The 23,237-nt window shown below is 39.0% G+C and overlaps 2 protein-coding genes and 1 long non-coding RNA gene across 6 annotated transcripts in view; 2 read left to right on the forward strand and 1 right to left on the reverse strand.

The window, feature by feature from the left end:
- Positions 1–1,841, forward strand: part of NECAB1 (N-terminal EF-hand calcium binding protein 1) — a 62,381-nt gene extending 60,540 nt beyond the window's left edge. Inside the window, exon 13 of the mRNA XM_017830578.1 lies at positions 1,511–1,841. Within this exon, the coding sequence (XP_017686067.1) occupies positions 1,511–1,539 (29 nt within the window). The 3' untranslated portion in view covers positions 1,540–1,841. The remainder of the gene's footprint in view (positions 1–1,510) is intronic.
- A 3,150-nt stretch (positions 1,842–4,991) lies between these two features.
- CUNH8orf88 (chromosome unknown C8orf88 homolog) lies at positions 4,992–19,768 on the reverse strand. 3 transcript variants are annotated; one of them, XM_017830574.1, is made up of 6 exons: positions 19,665–19,768; positions 17,485–17,591; positions 16,601–16,677; positions 13,059–13,143; positions 9,487–9,593; positions 4,992–5,286 (listed from the first exon to the last, which is right to left on the reverse strand). In XM_017830574.1, exons 2-6 carry the CDS (start codon positions 17,570–17,572, stop codon positions 5,248–5,250), a joined length of 396 nt encoding a protein of 131 aa, XP_017686063.1. In that variant the 5' UTR covers positions 17,573–17,591; positions 19,665–19,768; the 3' UTR covers positions 4,992–5,247. The 3 variants fall into 3 exon arrangements, with proteins under 3 accessions (XP_017686063.1, XP_017686065.1, XP_017686064.1); XM_017830576.1 differs by having other exon boundaries at positions 17,485–17,576; positions 19,665–19,744; XM_017830575.1 differs by having other exon boundaries at positions 19,562–19,667.
- Positions 19,769–19,825: 57 nt separating this feature from the next.
- LOC108505021 overlaps positions 19,826–23,237 on the forward strand; it is an 18,916-nt gene continuing 15,504 nt past the window's right edge. For both annotated transcript variants that reach the window (XR_001877344.1, XR_001877345.1), the window contains exon 1: positions 19,826–19,969. This is a non-coding gene — a long non-coding RNA (uncharacterized LOC108505021). The remainder of the gene's footprint in view (positions 19,970–23,237) is intronic.

A 23,237-nucleotide genomic window follows, 5' to 3' on the forward strand; every position in this document is an offset into this window, starting at 1 on the left:
GAAAAGTTCTTGAAGTAAAAAATGATGGCTGAAATCCTACCAGTATACTTTAGGAAAGAATTTCAGACACCATAGTGTAATAACGCTGTAAAATCAGGAGAAAAAACCCCAAACCTGTCCGCAATTAGCACACGGATAAGCTCTGTTCTAGAAACAAATTTACCATAGCTCAGAAACTTCCAAACTCTTTTTACAGATTTGGGTAACTAAGAACTGAAAGAATTACAAATTGTAATCTAAACATGATTCAAGGTTTACAACCCAAAAGTCTTTACCCCACCAATTAATTAAAATTAACAAGGATACACTTATGTAGCCAAGAATGATTCAGAGAGACAACACTTTTTAAGACTGTTCAATCCAGTATTATCCTATAGAAAATTAATATCACTTAATAGGAACCACAACCTATTATAACCACTCAAGACACCTGTTAACTGACCCAGCTGCTTCAGGCAATCTACCAGGGTGGCATGAATCACTTCAGTGAATGCCTAATTTTCATAGCAGATCTGGCCCTGAGGACACTAGAGAACCTTTGCCTGAAGAAAACAAAAGCTAGGAGAAAACTGTTGAACACTTATAATACTATAAATCTATGAAATAAACTGTTAAACTGGCATTTTTTGGGCCAGAATTCATTAGTCCACTGATGTTTCTGAGACTACTAGGCTTTCATAGCCCAAATTCAGGTAAGATTCTTAAGTATCTTCTCATCATTTTTCTTCAATAATAATATTTTCCATTTAAATGGCATTAATGGAAGGATTTATGGATACATTCACAAGAAACAAGTTGTGTTAATGAATATAATCCCCAAACTGTGTAGTGCAAAACCCAGTGAGCTCAGAACACCCCTCTGCTACGGGCACTTGGCATCTCAGATAGTCACAATTCCTTTCTTTCTTTCCGTCCTGTCTCTCTCCACACTTTGTATTTCCTCTCTGCATAAGGTTCAATCTCAAAAGGCCAAAGAGAGAGTGTGAGGAAGAAACACACATTTGCTTCACTCCAGCTCTGTCTATAATCTGGTGATTACAGATCCTTTTACAGGAATGACATTTTACAAGTTCATCAATTATCTTACTTTTGGGGACAAAACACTATTAATTTGCAGAGCTGTGTAAAAACACCACCAGATTTGATTAATGTCACCAGGGAAGAAAGTTATTTAGGGTAACACAACCAGCCAGAGGACACAGTGCTCAGCTTAAATACTGACACATGCAGCAGCACAGGAATGAGGATCTGGGTGCTTAATTCTATGCAACCACACCTATGACATGCTAATGCTTCTTTGGATGTTTTCAAAAGGTGATATAAATTCTTGTGCTAAAGCCATGCCCCCATCAGTTCTACTCAGCTCTCCCAGTATTCTGAGTATTCTTTCTCACCAGTATCAACTGCATATATAAATTAATGTTTCTATATATATGTTATGGCTATTTTATTTAGGATTTTTACTAGAAATATCATTTATATTAACAAATAAATAAATTTTCTCTTTCAGCATCGTGGTGGGTCCTCAATAACAGCTAGAAGCTGTTCCAAGTAATGTTAATGTTGCACTGTTTTTCATTACACCAACATTCATATAGCAGTGTACAGGTGTGCTGGGCTATGAATTTATGATGTGATAATGTTTGTTATTATGGATGCAATCTTTTCCACTTTATCCATCTTAAAATCTGGAAAACTGCATATTTATTACCTTCTCTTCTTGTGACTAGTTCGGAGACATGATGTATTCTAAAAATTGAAATAAGAAATAAGACAACTATGATATTTATTGTGTATATTCAGTCCAAACTATCACAGAGAAGTACGTCTTGATTTGTATGACTAAGTATTTGTGAAAAGTTTCAATCTTGCATTAATAAACAATCATTACATAATGCTGCTGTGGTCTCCTTTGACAGAAGAAAGAGGTATGACCATGAGCACACCTTTTCACACGTCTGCAGAGATGCTGTAAGTCATTAATTAAGAGAATAAACACAGGGCCAACTCTTCGTGCTAACAGAGAACTTCCCTCACACAGGATGTTTTCTGCTCACAAGAAGACAAGGCAGTACTATCTTCTCTTCACAGACTCTAGCCCCTACCCTCACAAGAGGAAACATACCTGCCGGTCTGTCAAGACACTACACATCCCCAGACTTAACATTTCACAACCAATTTGCTTTGAACTCTATGTCCTGACCACTCAGAAAATATTTTTATTAGATCTCTGGCAGCTCCAGTGACTGAAAAGTCATTAGAGAAACTGCCGTTAGAACACAAATAGCCATAAATCTTGAGCTCATTGGGAGGTTCTAGCAGGGGAGCAGGGCTACTGTACACCCTTGAGCAACAAACAGTACCATCAGAGGTCACTCTGTGACAGAGTGTGCAGCTCCAGGAGGGACGCACATGGAGCACTGACGGAGGAAAGGGACACCCCCACCTATAGCCAGTCAGATCTGCCCAATCAACCCGGCTGATCAATGGGGTGACAGATGTTGCAGCCAGATCACCTTCACATCCAGGGACCTGCGGTTCCTGGTTGATGGAAAGTTGAATATGAGTCAGCAGTGCCCTGGCAGTCAGGAGGGCCAACCATGTCCTGGGGGCATCAGGCAAAGCATTGCCAGCCGAGGGAGGGGATTGCTCTGCTCTGCACTGGTGTGGCCTCACTTTGAGTATTGTGGCAGTTTTTGGCACCACAATATAAGAAAGATATTAAGCTATTACAGAGCGTCCAAAGGAGGGCAACAAAGATGGTGAAGGGTCTTGAGGGGAAGCTGTATGAGGAGTGACTGAGGTCACTTGGTCTGTTCAACCTGGAGAAGAAGAGATTGAGGGGAGACCTCACTGCAGTTACAACTTCTTTGTTAGGGAAGGAGGAGGGGCAGGCACTGATCTCTTCTCTGTGGTGACCAGTGACAGGACCTGAGGTAATGGCCTGAAGTTGTGTCAGGGGAAGTTTAGGTTGAATATCAGAAAGAGGTTCTTCACCCAGAGGGTGGTTGGGCACTGGAACAGGCTCCCCAGAGAAGTGCTCATGGCTCCAAGCCTGACAGAGTTCAAGAAGCATTTGGACAATGCTCTCAGACACATGGTGTGACTCTTGGAGCTGTCCTGTGCAGGGCTAGGAGTTGGACTTTGATGATCCTTGTGGGGCCCTACTAACTCAGGATAGTCTATGATTCTATAAAACCTGTAAGTAGAAATATTTGATTCCCTAACAAGTCATAGTGTTGTCCCCTTTATCTGAGGCATCCAGCTCAAGAATGAAAGGAAAGCAACCTTTGTAACCTCCCTCACACCTTCACGACAGCTTGACAAGCTCTACATGCTACATGACCACTCTCTCATCTAGCAGCCCAAGGTTACAAGCACCCAAAAAGTACATGACAGTCTCAGATAACAGCAGATGCCTACCTTTAGGCAACTGAATCAAGCCCTTTGACAATAAAATTCATGAGGCCTAAGTTCTCTACACAAATGTGGATGTCAGAAAGTGATACCTGCACATCTAAATTTAGGTGCCATGTTAGAGACAAAGTTCACCTTTAAATCTGATGGTAACTCAGCAAAAGTGAATGTTTTTAATACTGGTCTGAAGGTTTCCCTTATTGACATCATGTAACTACTGATCTGTCCATTTTTAAAAAGGCACCCAAATAACTGTATTACCCTTACAAGTGACATCACTGTAAGTTTAGTTTCTTGTTTTTAGCAAAGTAAAAGCAAAATACTCCTGAACAACTGCTTTTGCCATGCCAAGATGTTTGTCTAATGTATGGCATAGTTTTTTTTGTCATTATGGACATACCAACCAAGGAAATACAGTGACATGTGACAGAGCTGCAGGATAAATCCTTAAGTGAAATTACACTGAAGTTTGTGACACTTTTCCTTTTCACCATGAAAAAGAAAAACAAAGTTAAAATCATTCTTAAAATAACCTGTTTTAGAACTTCATGTCAATTAGGTGCTGGAGGGGTGAAAAAAGTTCTGCTAGGTCATATGTCCTTCTAGCAGTTATTCTCCTTTGTATATTTACTAGTAAACACACACTTTGATGAATCATACAGAAGAAGTTTGAGAAGTTTCACTTAAGAGTTTTGAGAGCTACACACAGAAATTGTCTTCAACACTTACTTGGAAAAAAGATCCAGTGATTAAAAATTAACCAACAAAATGATTTATTTGCATGGTCTAGGGAAAGAAATCTAGTGCCTATCAAACACAACTCGAAAGGTTTCTGCACTACTGCAATTGCCATTCAGCACATTCTCATTTAACTTTTATTATCATTTCTGACAGAGGTTAAAAAATTGCCTTCAGTGCCCAAATGATGTTATTGTTGGTTTGAATATGGGTTTTGAAGTTAAGTATATTCATACAAAATAACTATTATTGAAGCCTGTAAACTGAAGAAGGAAATACTCAACTACTGCTTTTCATTTCACTATTAGATTTAAGGGAAATTTAAGGGGAAAAGTGATAGAATTAACTATGCAGTGGTATACCCATCTACCCATGTAAGATGTGATTAAAATCTGTCTTGTTGCTCAGTTTTGCCCATTGCTTTCACTTTTCAAAGTCAAAAACACTGGACCATTATTTACAAAGAACTTTAAGGAATGCAGTGCACAGGCGTATCTCCTGTTCTGATCCATGATGAGAGAAGATTTCTCATTTTAGTGAAACAAGAGACTTCATACCTTGAAAGAAGGCATGTATATCCACAAAATATTAAGGAATATCCTGTGACAAAATGAAGATTTCAAATTAAGAAAGAAAACAAGTGAAGTTTTGTCAAAAAAAACCCCAACAAACTAGAGGAGTACATACCCTAAGGCATCTGAGATATGACACAGCCAGTATTTGTTGTTCCATCATTATTTCTTAGGAAGGCAGTTGGGAGCAACCAAAAAGTCCTGGTCACGTATTGGTTTAGAGTTTATGGTCAGGCAAAATATATGGCTACATAACACAAACAATTCAAGGACAAAATGCTGCCACAGCAATATGCAAAATTATTTATTTTCACTGTAATCATATTACCATCTCAGGCATTACAAATTAAAGGTTTGTCTCTTAAAGCATTTGGGCAATGACAGGAAGAAACAGGCATTTTCTAAAATTTCACAGGGTCCTATTTCCATCTGCAGGCACCCAAATACCTTCAAAAATTTTGAAGACCTACATCATATGTAGCTCCTTCATTGATGGATTTCTGATCTTCCAAACAACATGTCACTTCTTGCATATGTCAATAAAAGGTTTGTTCTTTACCTGTAAGACAAACCAACTCTCAAATTACTTCAGTTATAACAGGTCATTTAAACAAAGTTTTCATTTGCATCCACTTATAACTCTTTCCTATTCCATGTACATTTAACAATTTGATTTTTTTTTAATAGCAAACAGTTCTATTTTCACTAATCATAGAGACTTAATCTAAAATTTTCCTAGAAGACTTTGTCAATACAGTAAAATCTGTTCAAATGCTGAGCTACGTATAGTAACCCTGAGCCCCATATCACAAAAAAACATCACTGTCCTTTGGGACAAACGCAGTCCACAGTCCACTGACTGTAACAGCAGCATTTCCCTTGTACAAGTCACTTTACCGATGTTTTCTTCACCTGAAAATACAGCTTTCAGTCTATGGGCATATACTTCAGCAGCGACTTCAAAAATTCAGAATGAGGAAAGTCTTAAGAGAGGCATGAACTGCCTGAATACTTAATTCAGTGGCAAACTGTTGACAACCACCTGGTCCAAAATACAATGTCACTGACATATTGTAGGATTGTCTGTTTGTCATCAGAAATTTATCTGGAGGCCACCTTCTGCCACTTTTAGGCATCGCTCACTTAATTTACACATGCATCTCATCAATCCCTCTGCTTTGTCTGTAGAAAAATGGGATCAGAACACACTGATATTTTCTCACACAGAATCTGCTGAATGAAGAAAACCAATGGCTACATAACACAAACAATTCAAGGGCAAAATGCTGCCACAGCAATATGTAAAATTATTTATTTTCACTGTAATCATATTACCATCTCAGGCATTACAAATTAAAGGTTTGTCTCTTAAAGCACTTGGGCAATGACAGGAAGAAACAGGCATTTTCTAAAACTTCACAGGGTCTTATTTCTGCTGCATGAAGAAAACCAAAGTGTAGAGGAAATAGGATGGATAATGGAACAAGTGAAGACCACCAACTGTTCAGAAAAGTAAATTTAATGGTTTTGCACACTCCATTGAAAACAAGACCTGAACAATTATATCATCAAGATACAAATGTTCTACTGCCATTTCTGGTGCTGCTCTATTAAAGAGTACTGTCTTTAGATGACTTGTTAACAGGATGCTACAAGTAGAACTGCACAGAAATCCACCTAAGCACTTACTGTAGAGATCTCAGAAAAGCAACATTCAATTAATTTCTCACTACCATGTAAGCCCTTCTACAGGATGTTAAAATTAATCTGTATCTAGAAACTACACCTTTCTAGAAACTACAGAGGCTATGAAGAAGATTTTTATCTAGTTTTTTCTTCTTAACTAGTGGAAACATCCAGTAAGATCTAATGAAAGAGACACAGTTTTCACAGCCTCCCCAAAAGAATTCTTTTTTCACTGTGAGGGTAACCAAGCACTGCAACACATTGTGCAATCTCTCCACAGAGTGATTGTGAAGTCTCTGCCTATGGATATATCCAAAATCTGATTGAACACAATCCTGGGCAGCCTGTTCTAGTTGACCCTCCTTGAGCAGAGGGGTTGAATTAGGTGATCTTAAGAGGTCCTTTCCAAACCAAACAATTCCAGGAAAATTCATTAAAAGCTACCAAAAACATGCTTATGAAAGAAAAAACAAACAAGAAAAAAAAGAACCAAACCCAAACCAAGGCTGTAGATTATAATTCTGTCTCACAACTAAACAGATGAGAAAGAAACAGCATCCAGAAAACACTTCACATCAAAACTAAAGCTGTCTGTACTTGTCCTATAGGCTCTCCACTATTAATCAATCTGTTCTCTACTTCCATGTGGAATGCTCCAACTCTGACACGTAGTCTTGATAAGCAAGGTGTCACACAAAGCAGGCAATTTAACATGCCAGGCTGATGACCCTGTAGTGCACTAGGAGCCTGAAATCACTGTCATTTCTGGATAAATTAGCTCTGAACTTATCTGCACTTTTTCTTTGTTTCCAGGTGCCTTCTCACGCTATTGCATTTTCCCTTCTTATTCTAACATCTGTTTTATCACTCCTCATTCTTGAAATTCAACACATGTCTTTTCACACCAATATACAAGACCTGAAAGTAAGATCTATCAGTCGTCAGGCCAAGTCAAGTTTAAGCTGTTCCAAGGTAAGGTTCAGCTTTTACTCTAGTCACAGATTCTTGTATTTGGATTCCCATACAGAAAACTTAGTGTCTCCAACTGCTTCAATCTTAATAAAGAAAGTGACCACTGGGTAGGGTTCATGTGTCCCACAAGCAAAATTTTTATTTCAGTACATTTCAGAAATTCTAACAAGGTTTGTATACTGTAACTGAGACCTTACCATGCTATTGGAAGCAATAGTAATTTTTTTGCCTTCCTTCCCAATGAGGAAATTGCTTAGTGAACACAGACATACAAAGTACATCTTAAGACAGTCCACATTCACAGAGCTTAAGTGTTTAATTTGTGTTACTATGCCTCCAAAAAAACTCTCAAATTCCTAAAAATTCAATGTCTACACTAGCATTCAACACTAGAATACACCAGTGGATAGTTTTATCCTATATTAACAACAAAATATTTATTCTAGTCGATTCAGGAAAAAAATGAAAAACAGACTGTCACCAACCAGAATGTGGAACTAACTTCTGAAGCATGACTGGCAACCTAGTATCACCTTCATATACTGACAAGACCAGTACACTTGCAATATTCTTTTCAACACTCCTCAAGATCAACTGAAAGTTTTTGCTTTTGTTTAATGAGATTGTTTTCCTTCAGTTTCCTACACAACCACCCATACTTTGCGCTTAAGACACCAGTAACAATAGCTAAGTGATACACTTGACGTTCCTCTAACACAATATCCTGACTAACAAGGGTTTGTAATTTGCCCATCTCCTTTTGAAGCTGAATAGAATCAAAAATCTCACTGCTTTTTGTATCTGTATGACAAACTAGCCTGTGCAGGTGGGGGTTTACAAACATATGACTAACATAAAGCAGAGGAAAGACTTTAACAGCAGGCCTCACAAACCATGAGATAGCCTTATTTCTAAAGACAAGACTATATATATAGAACTGGATACATTTATGACATCATGCTACAGGTGTACATCCTCCAGCCTCCAAAACAATCTCTCAAAACACATGCAATCCATCTTGGCTCCTACGGGTTTTTACTATCCTTCTTTCCCTCTACCCAATTATTTGCCATTTGGTCATGTCATGAGAAATTTTAGAGTTAATTCGATCACTGATTTAATTGCTGCTGGGGTCCTCCTTTCTCCTATGAATGTAACCATGTGAAAGTGTATAGATTATCGAAATTTGCCCCCCTTAGAAACTCAAGTGACAGGGCAAGGGGAAGTAAGGAAATTCAAGAGCAGAAATTTCCCTATCTGAAGGCAGGTTTTCAAACAAATAAAGCTTTCATCTTGAGGACAAATAGAAAGACATAAAAAGGAAGATCAGCAAAAGCCAATTACAGTCATATATTAGTTTAACTTTGTTTTTTAAAAGGGTAGAAATTTAAAAAGTTTAAAAATGCCTCTAAATGGGGCCAACACAGTAATCATCTGGACATATTTCTCCATAATAGGAACCTATTTCTAGCAGAACTACATCCCAATAGCCTCAAAAGCAGCCTAGTATGTAGCCTATTTTGACATGATAATATTTACCCTGAAGATTTTCCCAAACTTAAGCTGTGGAATGCGAACCAGTAGATTTTTTTCTCCTAGGATACGAAATATTTGAGGACTATTTCATCACAGAGGTTAAGGTAGCACACCTGGATATCCTTCACATTCATCATTCATTTCTATTGATTTCTCCCCAAAACCATAGACCAGATATATTGATAATGCAAATTGCATTAAGATCATTAATAGTTTTGTAGTGGACACTGATGCATGGACAACTCAACACTGGATTCAGACTTTCACCAAGCTGGAAATTTATCAAGATTGTTCTCTTTTATTTTGAATATATGAAAACATATCCAATTTTTTCCTGAAAACAAAAAACCCTTTCTCTTTATATGGCACTTACCACAGTAAGATGTCAAATACCAACTGGGGGAGTTACATACAAAAGTAACAGAGCTGAACTGCACAATCTGTCTTTTGAAGGTTTTACCAACTTGGCAGGCTAGTCTGAGGGAAAATGTTTCCTGTCAAATGGGTTGTCAAAACCTCCATGAATGATTTTATAACTTCACTTAATGCAAAAAAATGCACTTACTGGCTTCTCAAGTACAACTGGATGATCAGGAAGAAACTCTGGCTTCTTCTGAGAGAGAGAAACACTTGAAAGCTTCAGAAGGAAATCTCTGCTGTATTGGATCCTTTCTGTGAATATACAAAAGCACTAAATTCAACATTGTTGTTTAAGGCATTAACATAGGAAATTCAGAAAAATTATTTGGTTGCTTCTAGAAGGGTGGAAATGTTGCATGTGAAATACAAAAATCAGTATTAAAATCAGGAGTAATTTCAATCTTATCTTGCATCAGGACAATTTGTAGTAAACTACAGAGCATTTCACCAGTAAATTAACACAAAAGAAGAAAAAAAAAGTGAATCTAACCTTACACTAGAGACAGACTCCCTGTATCTTGTTCTAGTTAACAGAAACACCACAAACTGGTCTTGAAATCCTAGAAGAATCTGTTAACTCACACCAAAGTGGTACATATTTCTAAGGGAGACATAACAGAAATAAAGTGTCTCTTTTCTCGGAGCTATTAAGTTGGATGTCTTTTAACACCAAAAAGTAATGGTGAGATGTGCTGCATGTAAGCTGGCAAACAGTTTAAAACCAATGAAATAGCTTTAAGGGTATTACAAATCAACAAGAGTCGGGGCTTTGCTTAGAGCATGCAGATTATTGTTCGAGTTCATAGCAGTGTCTCTACTCCAGCACAGTGTCGGATACAACATGTCTAGCTGTGTCCGGATTTTAAGCTGATATTCTCAAGCAAGACTAGAAACAAGAGGAAAGGAATTAGGAAAAGAAGGGACAAGTTTTATCTCTGGTCCTTAGTGACAAAGAAGTTTATTCCTTTAGGAATCATGGGCTGCCTGCAAGACTGTTACACAGTCACCTGATGGACTACAGTTTTGTTTCTCAGACTGTAGGATGTTGAAAAAAGATAAGGTGACAAAGTCAACTATGACTGTGATTTTTTTCTGCCTTTGACCACAGGCGATTGCAATAACTGCTGAACCTATGGGAGGGCATGTGGGTAACTTTAAAAAGAACAGTTTAAAGAATACAAGAATACTTGAAAACTTATGGCTTGTTTTTTTCCCTCCCTTGATTAAAAACCTAGGACTTCTATAAGGCCTCTGAGACAGTCCCCCACAACATCCTTCTCTCTAAATCAGAAGGAATGGATTAGATGGGTGGACTGTTTGCTGGATGAGGAATTGGTTTGACAGTTGCATTCAATCACATGTTGGAGTGAGTCCAAAGGAGAGTCATTAAGTTGACCACAGGGCTGGAACACCTCTCCTGTGAAGACAGACTGAGAGAGTTGGGGTTGTTCAGCCTGGAGAAGAGAAGGCTCTGAGGAGACCTTATAGCAGCCTTCCAGTACCCAAAGGGGGCTTACAAAAAGGCTGGAGAGGGACTTTTCACAGCCATGTAGTGACAGAACAATTGGGAACAGCCTTTAGATGAAGGACAGTAGGTTTAGATTAGATATGAGCAAGAAATTCTTCCTTGTGAGGCACTGGAAAAGGTTACCCAGGGATGATATGGATGCCCCACACCTGGGAGTGTTCAAGGCCAGGCTGGATGGGGCTTTAAGTAACCTGGTCTAGTGGAAGGTGCCCCCCCTGCCCATGGAAGGGGGTAGAAACTAGATGATTTTTAAGGTCCCTTACAATCTAAACCATTCTATGATCCAAAGAGTATCCAATTAAATGTCCAGATGGAGATCAGTGAGCGATGAGTGGTGTACCTCAGGATTCCATATTTGGACCAATACTGTTTAATATCTTTATCAATCACAACCAGTGGGGTCACGTGCACCCTCAGCAAATTCGCAGATAACACCAAGCTGAGTGGTGCATTTGACACACCTGAAGGAGAGGATGCCACCCAGAAGGACCTGGAAAAACTCAAGGAGTGGGCCCGTGGGAACCTTATGCTGCATTTAACAACTGCAGAGACAGATAACTGGAAGCAGAGTACCACTGAACAGATATCAAATGGAAATTATTATCTAGAACTTAAAGTACAGCTGAAGATAAAAGGAGTTCCAGAAGAAATTTTACAGTGTGAGGGGAAAAAAAGACAAAAACAAAAGACTTATTTGTAAGCAGCAGCTGAACAGCAGAACCTCTAAAGTTGTGTTACTCTGAAGCAAAGGATTACAACAATCAGCAAACAAAAGCCCTTTGAAAATAAGTGTGAGAAAACACTTGTGGAAAATTGTGTAGTAGACTCAAGGGAGGCATCTAAGAGCAATTAACCACAGAACAACATCCAAAATGATGACTTTTATACAAGAGACCAGGATCTGATGAGAAGCCGTTTAAGATCTTGTAGAACACAATAGTCTCTACGACCACAAGCAGAACTGATGAGAAAGGGATCAGAACACCACCACCAAAAAGACAGAACTTGACATCCAACTGACATCCGACTAGATCCAAAGAATAGAAATCTATTAATCAAGATCAAGAACAGAAGAAATGAACCTGAGCTTGAAAGGACTTACCTGAGCTTGAATGGACTTACTTTCAAGTCAGTAACACACAACAGAGTAGAATTACTGCTCAAGAACCTGAGAGATGGTAATCTCTCTCAGACTGAGAAAAATAGGAAAGGCTCAATAAAACTTAATAGAATTCTTTCAATTCTTGAGTTCTAAGAGTAACAGAACAACCCAAGTCTTCAGAGATTACTTAAGGACTGGAGATTACAGATGGAGATCTAGGATGATTAAATACAGGAAGATACAGACAAAAGAAGTTGTCTCAATGAACCAATGACCTGAGCTGGATCACTCATGCAGTTCCTGTGACATGTTTAACAATGAAGAATTAGGCAGGAAGTAGGGCAGAGAAGTATTGTGAGAATTCACCTGAAATCTGAGATTATTCCTTAATGAAATAAAAAAGAGTAAAATTTTGGCTACTACTAATGCTCCACCTGTACTGACAGGCAGTACAAAGAGAAAAGCATAAGAAGCAAACCTTAAGGACAGTACTGACACAAGAATCACCTGCCCAGGACTCATCATTAAAGAAATTAATTCATTTTTTATGATATAAATATTAGTCTTTCAGAACCACTGTAGTAAGAGTAGGACAAGTAAGCCAAAAAACTGAGTTCTTTAATTGATTACATGCAATAGTCTGTATGCCATGACTGACCCCTGTAACAGGCTAAAGGATGCAACTCAAATCTGTACTTCTACACACACAAGCAATTTACACAAAACCAGGATTTTGTCTAAAGTATTCTTTTATGGCTGAGGTCTGTTTTTTCTTGCATTTGTTTTTTGTTTGCTTTCTTGGGTTTGTTTGGGTTTTTTTAAAGACAGTTACACTCTTACATGCAAGCAAGTCTACCAGTGGAAGTTTCCCACCTCAGTTATGATCAAAGTTTACACCTTCTCTAGAGTGTTATGTTAAAACCAGAAAGGTTTCATATTACTCTCCAACTGTGGTACAGAAAAGAGCCAAACTACCAATGCACTGGCTAATCAGAAAAAATAAAATGCAACCCCCATCACTTCATATTTCAGGTGTCTTTCATCCAGAAAATGCAATCCTGACACAGCTCTCCATACAGTATTTTACCTTTTTTTGCTCCTGATTCATGTTGTTTTGGTTGACAGAGCATCACAGTTTGAGTTAAGATCTTCACTTCAGTCATTTCAGATGACTAAAATAGGAAGGAAAGTTATGAAGCTTATCTCCTTTAGGCATATTAAAACAGAGATGTATGTTTCTTAGTTTCTTAGTTAAAAATAACAGTTGTAGCACAGTTTAATTTGAACCTATAGAATGTTTGTTACTCTTTACTACATACAATAAAGGAACAGATCAACAAAGCAATACAGGTAAACACAATTGAGAGCCATTTTTACACAGAATTTTACAGTGGTATTGCTAGTTTTTAAAAAGAACATAATTATCTCCTCCTTTTCTGTTATCTCACCCAGAAGGCAGCCAGAAGCTGCTACACTGGGGAATAAGAAAAGCAGGAAGGACTTTCCTTAAGACCAAAGGATGGACTTGGATTCTCTCACTTGGCAAAAAAGGTTTCATAAGCATCAAGAAACAGCATCTACAGCATAATGTTGAGTTCCCTCAGCTGCCAAAACCTTGAAGAGAGTGTTCTGGAAAGTAGGAATGCAGTTTATCAACAGTTTGTCTTAGCTCTGAAGAGGCTCCACAAGTTTGGCTGAGGAATTTTAACAACATTCTGAGACAGATGGGAAGGAGACAAGAACTGAAAATTTTGGGAAGCATTTGTCGAAAACAGGAGAGATCCTATTTTCTTCACAGAGACAGCAGTTAACACTTGGTATTGTAAGTTCACCAGCTTTCACGGTGTGTTAAAACTACAAATTGTGAAATGGCAAAATATTTATGTTTTATTCACCTTGCTCACATTTCCATTTCCTCTGGTTGAAATTTATTTGTCTTCTCATGATTTGTCTAAACTAAACTAAATTTCTAAACTAAAACTTCTGGTAAAAAATCTGAAAAATCTAGGTATTTCAGAGAATGAAGTTAACAGAGAGCCCATACTGCTAATTCTAACTGCTTTGCGATGTTCAACTAGTCTTCATAAGCCTTAGCTATTCAAAGGCTCTTTCCAAGAATAAAATCCAAAGATTTTACATAGAATCACAGAATCACAGAATCAGCCAGGTCGGAAGGGACCTCTGAGATCATCAAGTCCAACCCTTGATCCAACACCACCATGGTTACTAGACCATGGCACTAAGTGCCACATCCAGTCTCATCTTAAAAACCTCCAGGGATGGAGAATCCACCACCTCCCTGGGTAGCCCATTCCAGTGCCTCATTACCCTCTCTGGAAAGAATTTCTTCCTGATATCTAACCTAAACCTCCCCTGGCACAGCTTAAGACCACACCCTCTGGTCTTACTGACAGCTGCCTGGGAGAAGAGACCAAGCCCACCTGGCTACAACCTCCTTTCAGGGAGTTGTAGAGAGTGATGAGGTCTCCCCTGAGCCTCCTCTTCTCCAGGCTGAACAACCCCAGCTCCCTCAGCCTCCTCTCATAGGACTTGTGCTCCAGTCCCTTCACCAGCCTTGTTGCTCTTCTCTGGACCTGCTCCAGCACCTCAATATCCTTCTTGAACTGAGGGGCCCAGAACTGGACACAGTACTCAAGGTGTGGCCTCACCAGCGCTGAGTACAGGGGAAGAATCACTTCCCTGGACCTGTTGTCCTTCCCTGGACACTGTTCCTGATCCAGGCCAGGATGCCATTGGCCTTCTTGGCCACCTGGGCACACTGATGGCTCATGTTCAGCCTCCTGTCAATCCAAACTCCCAGGTCCCTCTCTGCCTGGCTGCTCTCCAGCCACTCTGTTCCCAGCCTGTAGCGTTGCAGGGGGTCGTTGTGACCAAAGTGCAGGACCCAGCACTTGGCCTTGTTGAACCTCATCCAGTTGGAATCAGCCCAACTCTCCAGTTTGTCCAGGTTCCTCTGCAGAGCCCTCCTGACTTCCAGCTAATCAGCTTGGTGTCATCTGCAAATTTACTGATGGTGGACTCAATCCCCTCATCTAAATCATCAATAAAGATATTAAACAGAACTGGGCCCAACACTGATCCCTGGGGAACACCACCAGTGACCGGCTGCCAACTGGATGCAGCACCGTTCACCACCACTCTCTGGGCCCAGCCCTCCAGCCAGTTCCTAACCCAGCACAGAGTGCCCCTCTCAACATGTTCTCAAATCCATAAGAAAAAGACAACCATGACAAAGCACAGTTTACAGTAATGCGCCAATGTCACCACAGTATTTTTGCATTTCTTCCTGCACCACGTCCCATCACATCATCCTGCCAACTGCTCTACAATATCAAGTCTGATTGAATAGTGATAATAGGCTACTCTTTATCATGAGATCGAGGTCCTAGTATTTTCAGAACTAAATACAGAATGTTTCTGTTTAGAAAAATATTCTATGAAGCTACTCTGCCAGTCTTCAGGCCCATGTTGCCCATCAAGAAGGGCACTCACTGTTCAGATGGTATTTGGAGTACCCATGAAACAGTTTACAGCCAAACGTATTATTAATGAGTTTTTTCCATATCCTATGCCAAAGAAAAAGTTTAAAAAATATAAAAAATACAGCTATACTCACATGAGGACTACAACACTGCTGACCACAGGCTTATTTAAAAGGGAATAGTTTGTTTTCTGTTCTTCTCAATAACTACTGCTCAACAGACAAGTATAACTGTTAATTTCCCTATATGTGATCAAGGACAGGCTCTTAACACCTTGATTTTATTTTATTTTAATTTTTTTTTTTAAAGTCAAAGGCAGCTTCCAGAAGCTTTATACAATAAGGATTATTAAAAGTCTTCTAAAATAAAAATAAAAAGAGAAGGAACAGGCATTTGTTCTAACAAAAAAAACCCCCCACAAACTATCAATAAACTCTGAAGAACACTGAAATCAGAAGCAACAGAAAATCAAATTCAGACTATGAAACATTAAGCATTCCAGTTGGAAGACTTCAAACTTCATTTTGCAGCAAACAGCTACAACCAATTTAAAGTTTGAAGGACGCACTGTACCATGCCCAAACCCAAGTATTTCTGGCAATAAAGCACTACACTGCTTCTGTTTTTCTGAATGCTAGAGCTTGCTTATTGCCCAGTCCAGCACAGTGAATGAAACATAATTACAGAATGCACTGGAACTGTTAAATTTCCTACTTTTGTGAAGTCTCAAATGAATTTGTGCATGTGCTAACAACGAAAAGAATTCTAATGTTATTATTTACACATAATAAGCAAAGACTAGATATGTGTACTTCAAAAGAGCTGTCTTAAATTCACAGCAAAGACTAAAGTAATGCCACACAGACTTGCATAAGAATCTTAAAATCCTAAGCTGCATTTTTGAGCTACTAGTGCATGCAAATACCAAGGAAAGGCATTCCTGAAACTCAGAATTCTTTTTAACAGTTCTGACACTCCCAGTTTAAAACCTTCTGATTCAAGAACACTCCTAGTGGGAAATAGTTTGCTTTTCATTTGGTAGCATAATGGATCAAGTGATCTCCAATTTATAACATGCAGAACACACGCCATCAACTTTATCATCTACTATTTACTCAGTACTCACCCAGTTAACCTTACTCTGCAAACATACTTCAGTGCTGCCAGGTAACTCAGTCTGAACGTTTAATGCAATGGCTGATGCTGGTGAAGATAAAACATTAAGGAAAAATAATTTCAACAGACTCCACATAACTTACCACAAGAACATTCCTGACTGCAAAGAGATTATGTGGGCATTTATTCACAACCTAAAAGGTCTAGCTCATCAAAAGACCCCTTTTCCACTTCTTGCAAAAATTTTATAGAAAGTCAAAATTTATCACATCACTTAGATTCAGTCCACATCAGTCAGAAAATTTCTAACTTAACAATAACAACAGCTGTAATACTGCAATATCTAGGAGGCACATAGAAATTTAAAAAAAAATAAATAAAATGAAAATATTCTCACCTGACATAACTATTGCATGATTTTATTTTTCTTAAGCTTTTTTGGAATTTTTTGTTTTAAACTTGTATGAAGGCTAGATAAGAACAGAGAAGTGCAGTGCATTGGGCTCGCAATAAAACCTAAAAAATCTATTTGTTAAATTATGTGTACTTTATGTTTTCAATAGCAGGTGTCAACAAACCCAAGAAATCCAAATTTAACAGAGAAGCCTGATCCAGCTTTCTGAAGCCAGATTTCAGATGCCAAGCTAGAAGAACAGCACCAAAGAGTTCTGCATAACCCTGAAGTTTAAATTCTGATTTTATCACAGAGATAATGTGATAAGATCAATACATGGCAAGATATTTATTCACCACTATAGTTTGAACAAAGTCCTTAAAAAAAAACAAACCAAAACCAAACCAAAACAAACCAAGTCACCTTACAAGTCCTTGTTATTTCATTAAACATAACCAAGACTTTGGCAAACTGAACTGTACCTTAGCCCTGCTACTCACCTTGTTTAGAAGACAAGTGATGCACAGGTCGTGCTGGCTGAAGGGATTTGCCAATAAACTTTTTTGCTTCTGCAACATTTTGAAACATTGCACTTCAAAAAAAGCAGCTGAAATTATTAGAGACTGTTCAGTTTAAGAAAAGGATGTTAAGGAAGAAGAGCAGTCTACCTACCACTAATTAGCTGCATTTGACAAGGCAATACACTACTGCATCCGGGCAGGAAAAAGCAGAAAAGGTCTGATGTGGAAATTTTTTTATATGATTGAATATGCTGGATAAAATTTGCATGAAGACACAATCAGACACCTCTCTCATTTTTCCTTCCAACTGAGCTACCCTATAGCTTCCTCTCCAAAAAAAGTTTTTCCCTGAATATCTGTGTGTATATTGGAGAAAGGAGATGGGGACGTGTGATGGAAATGAAGGTGTTTTCTAACAATTTAATTCAATGGGTTTTTAATTAATTAACATCAGCGTACCTCTTACACTCTGCTGTCTGGATAGGAGTTCTCTTACATGCATATATAAACCTACAGAATTGTTTTTTAATATCTACTTTAGTTACATTAATTCAGTTTTGTATCTTCCCACTCAGTTTAGCTACTACAGAAGCACCAAAAACTCCAAAGGTGATGGTGGGCAGACAAATCTCCCACTTTAAGTAAATAATCAGTTGTAAAATGCAACATCTATATTGGTATATTTGTAACATCTATATCTTAATATATCACCTTCCCACTTCCATCTCCTTTGTCATCTGGGAGATTTTATGATTTGAAGGAACTTCAGCTTCTTTTAGAGAAAAAGAATAATAGAAACAACTATGAACACAATAAAAACTATATTGAAATTCTATTTTCTCTAGGAAACTTTACAAGACATGGGAATAATTGTTATAACAAAAAAAAAAAATCAAAAGAAACTATTATGACTGCAAGAGTTACAACTACATTATCCATTTTCAGCAGGGAACAGGAAAAGACAAGTTAGGCTTTTTGAAATATGCCCAGTATCACACCCCACTTTAACTGGTCTTTGCATTATAGAAAGAAAACCAAAAATCACCTGCAAATTTACTATACTATAATTTTTTGAACACTAAACTTCTAATATAGTCAAGTAACAATTTTCCAACACATGAAGTTTGAATCCACTCAGGCCTAGAAACCAACTGTTAAATGGCTACTGTCTGAATTAAAACAACTTAACTAAAGCTAGAAAAAAAATTCTGGTTTGATTCCTTGCTTTTTCTACCTGCTCATCTTAAAAAAGGAAGATTTGAAAGCTGTAGTCAAAAGCAGCAATGAAAATTCCTGCAGCTCAATTAACCAAGACTACTGACACGGATGCCATATTTCATTTTACCCAGATTAGGAATGCTTCTTTAAACCATATTTATAATAAATTTCCGCATAGAGCGAGGTAGTAATAACACAGATTTGCATTGGATGAGTAAAAAAAAAAAAAAAAAAAGGGGGGGGAGCAAGTTTTCCTCTATACCCTGATTGCAAATGATATGCATGCTTTTTAAAAACGGGAAAAACTGTTTAAGAGGCTAGCTAGCTTCTAGAATGCAGCATCTGTATTTTTATAGCATTCTGACAATAAAAAAAGCTGTGTGGTGACAGCAAAACAACACACTTTGCCCCTCTTGCCCCACCCCGCTGGGAAAAGGCTAGAAAAGATCGCAACAAGTCATCTAGCCCAATCTCCTGATTCATGGAGTGTTCTGACTAGTATCAAGAAAAGTAGAGAAAAACAGTTTAAATAGCGGAGAAATAAACTGCCTCCATGAGAGACCAGTGCAGCAGGGGAAGCATCCCAAGACTTCCCCCTTATAAAGACCACATTGCTTCTCGGGAGTTATTACTATGGGAGACTTGCCCAGAGAAGGGAATCCCTCTGGCCCAGCAGCAGTTCTGTGGGACCCAGGTTTTTTTAGTATCTTAACAAGTTGGACATTGACAGCAGCCCGCATCTTACGAGGGCCCGCCTCAAGTGTTCTTTGGAAGACTCTCTCCTGAATGCGTGAAAGAGAACTGACGCGATATTGGTGAAAAATCCCCAGAAACTGACCGTGCCCCCCTCGCCCAAACTGGCACCGCACCCGGAGCCCCACAGCCCCCGAGAAACAAAACCTCCTCGCCCCCTCCTTTGGGCCAGGGGGTCGCCAGCCCACCTCGACCGCCGGCAGCGCCCCTGCCCCACGACCCCGGTGGGCTCCGCGCCGCTCGCGGCCGGTGGCGCTGTGGCGGTGCCTCCCTCACGCCGGGCGGGGCGGGGCGGCCCTCGCGCGGGGCTCGGCCGCGGCCGCGTGCTGGGCGGCGCCGTTGAACGCCGCCCTGAGGGAGGCGCTGCAGAGCCGAGCGGAGCCTTTCCCCGAGGAGCGGGCAGAGCGAGGGGTGCGGCGGCCCTGCTCCCCCTGGGGCAGGTCTGACAGGGGCTGGAAGTGAGAGAAGGTGGCGTCCCTCTCTGGCCCGCAAAGTGAGTCATGTTCTGTCAGAAGACAGGAGAAAAAGCGACTTTTGAACACAACTGTGGACCTCCACAGCTAACCTTGTCCAGAAAGAAAAGGGAAATCCACAGGCCTTGGAAAGCTGTCACTGAGTCAGAAAACTGCCCTCGCCAACCTGCCCCATGGCACCGACCAGTGACATGGGCAGGAGGGACCAGGGAACGGCCTCTGGCTTCTCAGCAACAGAGGGGATGGCATCCTGCGTGCTTTGGAAATTCAAGTGTATTTTATCTCACAATATGTAATCAACAATTAACAATGGAAACACCCTGCTGACTCCCAAAGGAGCAGACTACAATTTCCTGCTGTTAGTTTGCTAGATTCAGTAGTCATCTTACTTAAGTACACAACATTAAAGTCCTTACCTTTTTTGTTAATTTTTTTAATACGTATTTAATATCACCTGCTATGGAGTCCAGAGGTACTGTACAGAACAGGTAGGTAACATCAAGCACATAACTATATAAATAGCAAGTACTTAATTATTAATATTCAACATTAAGATGTACAGTCCTGGCTAGTTTATAAAGACTGTTTTATTTCATCAAGCATATTGGTTCTTTGCTGCAGTCTCTGAATTTTATTAACTTAGGTACGCAGAGTTGAAACTGTCCTTGAAATAGCGGCTATTGTATACAGATGTCATGCTCCTATAGTCGTCTCTCCTAACATCATCTTCCAGTTGGTTTCCTCAACTGTTCACGCATGGTGTGCTATCACATTCTTTTTGCAGACACTGATGCAGCACATCTGCATGCTCACTGACCCACTTGCTGCCATTTAAGATCCTGTTTAAAGTAATTTCTCCCAAGTGAGTTAGTTTATACTCAGACATATCCTGTTTCTTCTAAGCCAGCATCTATTCTCACAAGAGTGTCATGTAAAACAGTTGCTCCCCTATTCATGTTTTAGCTAAATCATAACTAATTATCAATTATTAATATGTAAGTGCACATAAATATTAATGTTGGCTGCTACACCAGAACTGTTACTGATGGGAAAGTCAATGGGGCAACTAAGATAAAGGTATGTTTTTTCATGGGACTGTTGTGCTTTTTCAAAGAAGCATGTCAGGCAGGGCAAACCAGATTTACACCAGATCAACACAACCCTTCTTGACTTACTGAAATGGTATCACAGAGATGTAGAATTACATATTCTTCCAGTATTTTTACAGATTTAAATATGCTAAGGATGAACTAAACAGTAAAAATCCTCACTTGTGTTTTTCATAGGGGCTGTAAACTGGGCTGCTGCTTTTAATCTATAAGGAAAAGAGAAGGGACAGGAGCAGAAATAGGGCAAGAGGAAAAAAATGGTGTGTGCCAGTTACTTTGAAAGCTTGTTGCTCCTAGGCCTGCTGGGAAGATGGGAATATTAGGGCAAGTAATGGCTGGTTTTTGAGGCACCGACTGTCCCAGCAGGAATAGTTATCACCTCACACGCTGCCACCCATGAGTTGGCAATACCAGCAGCAGCAGTGAGGCTTTCCAGCCTCTGGCAGAGGAAGACGGAGTGCTGGACTGCAGCCACTTCACAGATCCCAGCAACCTGCTGTCTTCAGCAACTTTGCCTGTGCCTAGAGAGAATTGTGCTTCTGATTGTGGGAAATGAAAACATAAAGTGGAAAAAACTTTAGCTTTTATCAATTGTCTCCCAGTTTGCTTGGTGCTGGTAATTACACTACTGAAAATTTCTACTTCATTTAGTATTGTCTATGTTCTTACATTACATGATGATAATCTAGTGTTCTCTCAAATACTTGATATATACAGTAATTATTTTGAAGGGCCAATGACAGGTCTAGCCAAGAGAGATTTACTGTATTTAGCAAAATATAAATATTAAAGGTTTAATAGATGTATGAACAAAATCCATATATACATAGAAAAACTCACCCCCAAACCAAATGTCTTTTTCTATTTGGTGAAATAATGGGAGATTATTTCTTTTTAATATTCTGATTGTGCTCCTAAAGGCTGTAGATTGCAGAAAGCCACATAGTTACACTCTCTGTAGTAGATTTGGTTCAGGAAAGCAGAAAACATTTATGAAAGACAATATCAATATTGCATGTGTAAAAAATGACCAATTGCACATCTAAATGAGCGTGTAATTGTAATTGCACATGATTTTAGTTTTGTAGTGGATGGCACTTAACAGCAAAGTAATGGGTTTGAGCTGAAATGAAAGGACTCTTGGGTCAGCCTGAGGGCAGACTTGTAGTTGCAAGATTAAAAAGCCATTTTCTCTATAATTTGTTATTCAGTTGTGCAGCCAAATGTAATCAGCCTATTTGCATATGTAATTGTGATTTATTTACGAGCACTTTTTTGGGAAACTTTTTTTTTTCCTAAAGCCACTTTTAAAGTAATTTCATCACAAAGCAAACCCAAACATTATTTCCAATGTTATATGCTTTATTAAGTCAATCAAAGGACACCGAGAGACAAGAATGTACTTGTAAATGTATATATGTGCACACAGAATATTATAGTTGTACTTTTGTGAAGTGGCTGCTTTCAGCTAAACTAGTGACTTGTCCTGGGGAGGCAGCCCAGGGAAAGAATGCAAGTTTTTTATCCCCTAAAGTTGAGCTGTTTAATATATTAATATTCTTCTTTCAATAAATTTGAGAATTCAGAATATTAATCATGGGTATTAATCTTGTTCTTTTTGACTACAGAAACTGTTGAATTAAAAATGGGAAGTTAGTACTGTATTTGGTGCTTACCACATGTAACTAAATAGAGGCTCAAATGTTTATGATCAGCATATAATACTACATACATTCATATATCAAATATATTTTCTTCACATACAAAAATGCTTTCAAGTCTATCAACTGTCATGCTTCTCCTGAATTAGGATTTTGTATTTTCCTTTAAAATTAATTTTCTGGGATCATTAATTGTAACAGATTCTCAACATTTTCCTCTAATTTCTGAGGTTTTTTTTTGAATGTGGAGAAAATCTTAACAACATGGATCTAAGGCACCATACAAGTATCAAAAAAAATCCCTAAATGACAGATAAAATTAATTTTATAAATAAATATATAAAAGACCTACGAAAACTAAAAATTCATTATTTTGGGGGAGGTTTATCTCTCATCATGGAGGGGTGGCAATACTGAATTGCAGAGGTTAATTACTGCACCTTGGGGCCTCTGGTGGTCTAGTGGTTAGGGTGCAGGACTCTCACCGCTGCAACCCGGGTTCGATTCCCAGCCCCCCG

This window comes from Lepidothrix coronata, unplaced genomic scaffold (assembly GCF_001604755.1).
Source record: "Lepidothrix coronata isolate B3197 unplaced genomic scaffold, Lepidothrix_coronata-1.0 Scaffold181, whole genome shotgun sequence".
In the NCBI taxonomy this organism is placed as follows: Eukaryota; Metazoa; Chordata; class Aves; order Passeriformes; family Pipridae; genus Lepidothrix; species Lepidothrix coronata.